This window comes from Helianthus annuus, chromosome 13, assembly GCF_002127325.2.
Source record: "Helianthus annuus cultivar XRQ/B chromosome 13, HanXRQr2.0-SUNRISE, whole genome shotgun sequence".
Classification (NCBI taxonomy): domain Eukaryota; kingdom Viridiplantae; phylum Streptophyta; class Magnoliopsida; order Asterales; family Asteraceae; genus Helianthus; species Helianthus annuus.
This window is the reverse complement of record NC_035445.2, coordinates 35818062-35823322: the sequence shown is the minus strand read 5'-3', so window position 1 is coordinate 35823322 and position 5261 is coordinate 35818062. Positions and strand designations below refer to the sequence as shown.

The 5261-nt window shown below is 41.3% G+C and overlaps 1 protein-coding gene across 1 annotated transcript; it reads right to left on the bottom strand.

Annotated features, from left to right (window-relative positions):
* Positions 1–4159: 4159 nt before the first annotated feature.
* Positions 4160–4969, bottom strand: LOC110900923 (N66 matrix protein-like). Its single transcript, XM_022147779.1, has 2 exons — positions 4699–4969; positions 4160–4605 (listed from the first exon to the last, which is right to left on the bottom strand). Exons 1-2 carry the CDS (start codon positions 4967–4969, stop codon positions 4160–4162), a joined length of 717 nt encoding a protein of 238 aa, XP_022003471.1.
* Positions 4970–5261: the final 292 nt, after the last annotated feature.

Genomic DNA, 5261 nt, shown 5'->3' with positions numbered 1-5261 from the left:
CTCGTGAACTTTCAACTGGCGTGAAGCATAAGCGATAACTTTCTGGCGCTGCATCAGCACGCAACCCAATCCCTGACGCGAGGCGTCACAGTATACCACGAATTCATCGGTGCCTTCGGGTAGGGGCAAAATAGGTGCATCACAAAGCTTGTTCTTTAAGAGCTGAAAAGCTTCTTCTTGCTTTTCTCCCCATCTGTACTTCTTATCCTTTTGAGTAAGGGAGGTTGTCACACCCCCAAAAATCCACCTGCGGAATACCACCGCTTGGGAGCGTGACATGACCAGGATCAAGTCACCAATCATATCGAACACAACAATTAATAATAAAAGTATATGATGTAATTCATCACGACATGATTGATGTTCAAAACCAAACATTGTTTACGTAGCGGAAACATAAGTATGTAAACCCAAAATATATCATAGTTCAAATGTTTAAATGTTTTAACATGGCATCCACAATCCATACTCCACAACGACCCGCTCCTCCTTGTGCAAGCTCCATATGTACCTAAGGTCCTGCAAGGCATGCAACAGAGAGTCAACAACTAGTTGCGCGAGTTCACAGAAAGTAAGTTCGTAACAGTAATACGTATGTTCATTTGGTGGGGGCTTCCCACATATGCATGTACTAATAGTGGGGGGTTTCCCGTAATTATATATTTATTTCCAATGGGGGATTCCCACGTTTAACCTTACTAATGGGGGCTTCCCATATTTATACTTACTAGATTATTTGCGACCATGTGTTCTTCTTAATCCGAGAACAGGAATACGTACAAGGACACGTAGGATTTACGTGAGTGCCCTTCCCCGAGGACAGTGGTACGTGTGGGGTTTACGTAGGATTTACGTAAGTGTCCTTCCGACCCGGAAGACAGTAGTAGGTATTAGTTTACGTAGGATTTACGTAAGTGTCCTCCCGACCCGGGAGACAATGGTAAATACTAGTTTACGTAGGATTTACGTAAGTGTCCTGACTAACGCGAGGACGAAGGTCTTTAGTCTAGCAATAGTGTAAGTACGAGTAATTATCCAATTCAATTCTTCCAACCCAATTCCCACCTGGGAATCCCATGCCTTGGCTGTGTGAACTCACCTTGGTTTGCTCGGTATGTTATGCTCTAGGGTTTATCAAATGTCTAAGTCCGTTACACAGGACCTAGGATATGTTGCACATGATACGATGTAAGTGTTTGCATCAAATTAGGGTTTACAAATCCTTGATATTCAAGCAGCTGTGTTTTGTGTGTTTATTGTGTACATGATGATATCACATAGAATGTTCACGCATGCAGAATCATACAGTTGCATTCAACTTCATACAATCATATATATATAGAATCATACATCACATAAACAGTTAATCGTATTCACATAATTCATGCGTCACGTCTTTGATTTCACAGTTTAGTCTAACGTATTCTTTGTTCATATAACGCACATTATCGTACATGTAACGCACACATGCAATCCCATCCATGATAGTTCATCCATTCATCTAGTGTCATCTAATAATCGTTTAATATGTGTTTAGCTCAAATGGACAGTATACAGACACACATAATGTACTCGCATACACTTCATGTCTAGTTAATTAACATGTGCAGCCCATTGTCTAGGCAAGTCCCAATTAGATAAAGCTTAACCCAACCAGCCCAACTAACTCGGACCCTAAGCTTACCATCTATCAAAATTCGGACAAGAAGTGAGGGGGGTGAAACTCGGACCAAAGGGGTTTTAGGGATTAAAAGTCGGACTCCACTTAAAACTATAAAAGTCGGACACCTTATTCACAACAAAACTCGGACAAATGGTGTGGTCACAAAACCCGGACCATAGCCACCACTTTAAACTCGGACCTTTGCACTTATCATAAAACTCGGACAGCTTGTAATTCACATAAACATCGGACACCTTACAAGTTTAAAAGTCGGACCACATAGGTGACACAAAGCTCGGACCAAGGGCATTCATTAAAGAAACTCGGACCATAAGGTCATGAAACTCGGAACTAGGTGCTTCACAAAGGTCGGACAATACTTGCTAAAGAACTCGGACCCCCTTTTGTTCTAGGGATAAAAGTCGGACCAGTTGTCTTTGTTATAACACTCGGATAACATCACATATTCAAAACTCTGACTAACAATACGCGTGAATTCCAATCTTTGCATAGAATCAAGGCATCAGTTACACTTTTCATTCATACGATCAAAACCCTACTTCATACTTATTCACAGCACTATCATCAATTATCAATCGATCATTCTAACGTGTCTTGTATCTTAATTATCAAGCAAATGATTCCACAATAACCATACCCATTTCACAATCAATCAGAATCGATTAAACACAGAATATCATATAACGAACTAGGGTTTACATGAAACACATAATCAAGAATCAAGAATTGATACAATTAAACAATCAATTAGGGTTTACAAGTGTACAATAATCAATAAACAATTACCTTGAATGATTCTAGAGAAAATGTGGAAACAAAGTGATGAATGTCTTGCCAACGATGATGGTGATGATTGCCAGAGAATGTGAAGTACGTGCTTTGGTTTTTGTGAAAATGATTAGTGAAAGAGGGATTAGGGTTAAGTATAGTTTAATTTTCACTAATTACTCTATACACCCTGAATTACGATATCTTACACAAGCACACCATCTCATATCAATTTCACAGTTTCACCACCAAGTTTATATATTTGCCAAGTCTTTCAATATTTAACAAACAATCATGCACAATCACACAATACAATTCATTGCATCAAAGCGTATACAATTCCATAGCAACTAATTGTGCAATCAAACAACTAAACAATAAATGAACGTGCAATAAATGCGAAATAGAAATCTTGGGAATTCGAGTTGTCACAGAGGTCAACCGTTGAGCGATTTTAGAGAAATCCTCAATGAATCTGTGATAATACCCTGCCAAACCCAAGAACTATCGGATCTTGGTTGGCGTCTTAGGAGTTTCCCAATTCTTTATCGCCTCGATCTTGGTGGGGTCCACATGAATCCCGTCTTCGTTCACTATGTGTCCAAGGAATTGTACCTCACGCAGCCAGAACTCACACTTCGAGAACTCTGCGTATAGTTTCTCCTTCTTGAGCAGCTCTAAAATGACTTTGAGGTGTTGCTCATGCTCTTCCTTTGTCCGCGAATAGAGCAGAATATCATCGATAAATACAATCACGAATTTATCGAGATACGACTTGCAAACTCAGTTCATTAAATCCATAAACACTGCTGGCGCGTTTGTCAGACCAAACGACATCACCAAAAACTCATAATGTCCATAACGAGTTATGAAGGCAGTCTTTGGAATACTCTCTTCTTGAATCCGCAGCTGGTCATAACCTGATCAAAGATCTATCTTGGAGTAGTAACTCGAACCTTGCAGTTGATCGAAGAGATCATCAATCCTCGGCAAAGGATACCGATTCTTGATGGTTAACTTGTTTAGCTCTCGGTAGTCAATGAATATATGAAAACTACCGTCCTTTCTTCTTAACAAACAAAACTGGAGCTCCCCAAGCCAAGAAGCTTGGTCTAATGAATCCCTTGTCCAAAAGCTCTTGAAGCTGCGTCGACAACTCTTGCATTTCTGAGGGTTCAAGTCGATAAGGTGCCTTAGCTACAGGCGCGGCGCCTGGAACCAAGTTGATATGGAATTCGACTTGTCGTTGTGGCGGCAATCCTGGCAAGTCTTAGGGGAAGACTTCAGGATACTCCCTTACCATAGGGATATCTCCAACTTCGGTTCTTCAGCTTCCTTATCTACAATGTGGGCCAAAAAGGCAACACATCCCTTTTGCATGGACTTTAGGGCCTTCAAACAACTGATAATCCTTAGAGGAGTATCGTGCTTCTCTCCGTGCACTACAATCGTCTCGTCATTCTCCATCGGGATACGGATTATCTTCTCATGACATACGATCTCAGCTCGGTTACTTGATAACCAATCCATTCCAACTACTACGTCAAAGCTTCCCAACTCATCTGGCAAAAGGTCAAGCATAAACTCACGCTCTCTGAGTTCTATCACACAACCTCTAATGACCTCATTCGCTTCTACTAGCTTTCCATTGGCTAGTTCTATCGAGTACGGAATATCTAGCTTACTGGCAACTAACCCAAGTATATTTTAAAATTCTATGGATACGAAGCTATAATTGGCACCGGAATCCAATAATACAGATGCAAAATGTTGGTTGATAGGGAACGTACCAGTGACTACGTTCGGATTCTGACGAGCTTCCCTAGCTCCGATGTTGAAGACTCTGCCTTGAGCTTGGTTGTTCTTTGGGCAATCTCGCTTGAAATGCCCGATGTCTCCAGATCCAAAACAACCTTGGCCTCTACCATTTCCGTTTCCATTTCCATTTCCTTCCTGGTTATTGGTCGCTCCACGGTTTCCGTTCCCAGCTTGATTTCCAGAACCACCACGATTCGCATTACCGTCATTTCCTCCTTGATGGCGGTTCCCAGTCTGATTCCCATTACCGTTTCCAGCACAGTTTCCACTACGATTCCCACCGGATCCTCCATTTCTTCGTCCAACACCATACCAGCATGCCTCCCTAACATGCCCTACCTTGCCACAATTCTCACATTTCCCATACCTACATCATCCCGTGTGATGATGTTGACAAATATCACACTTGGGCAGGGTGCCCATGTAACCTTTCCCCTTGCTCTCAAAACTTGCAACACCAGTCCTGACCTCTATTGGTGGGTTAGCATCTCTTTTCTTGTTAGTACCACTGCTGCTTCCTTGGGTTCCTTTCTTGAAGTTGGAGAACTTTCTCTTGTTTTCTCCTGATGACTCGATGTGAGTCTCCTTCTTCTTTCCATCAGAGGTCGAAAACTTGTTCCACCTGATTGCTTGTTCAGTCAATGCCACACTCAAATCAATGGCTTCAGTAATCGTTGGAGGCTTCGAAGTAATCACCATGTTCATGATTTGGGGTGCCAATCCCCAAATGAAACGCTCGATTCACTTGAACTCTGCACGTATTCATCATTAAACAAGCTTATGTTCATATTTACTTCATATGATTCTTTAGTGTTCTTGATTATGATTCATCATTAACCACTTAAAATAGATGTAAAATAGATAGATCATGGTTCTTACCACTAGCACAAGGCTAGGGATGATTCAAGTGTAGAAATGAAGAGGATAAAAGAAAATAAGAGAGGTCCTTCAAGTTCCACAAGCTCTAAGCTCCTTTGTATGATCTCTAGCT

What these genes read in the sequence shown, in the direction of transcription:
- LOC110900923 (XM_022147779.1), bottom strand. Translation starts at nt 4,969, where the DNA reads ATGGTGATTACTTCGAAGCCTCCAACGATTACTGAAGCCATTGATTTG. An exon ending in TTTTGAGAGCAAGGGGAAAG is followed by an intron (nt 4,606 to 4,698) that starts GTTACATGGGCA and finishes GTGGCAAGGTAG; the next exon opens with GGCATGTTAGGGAGGCATGC.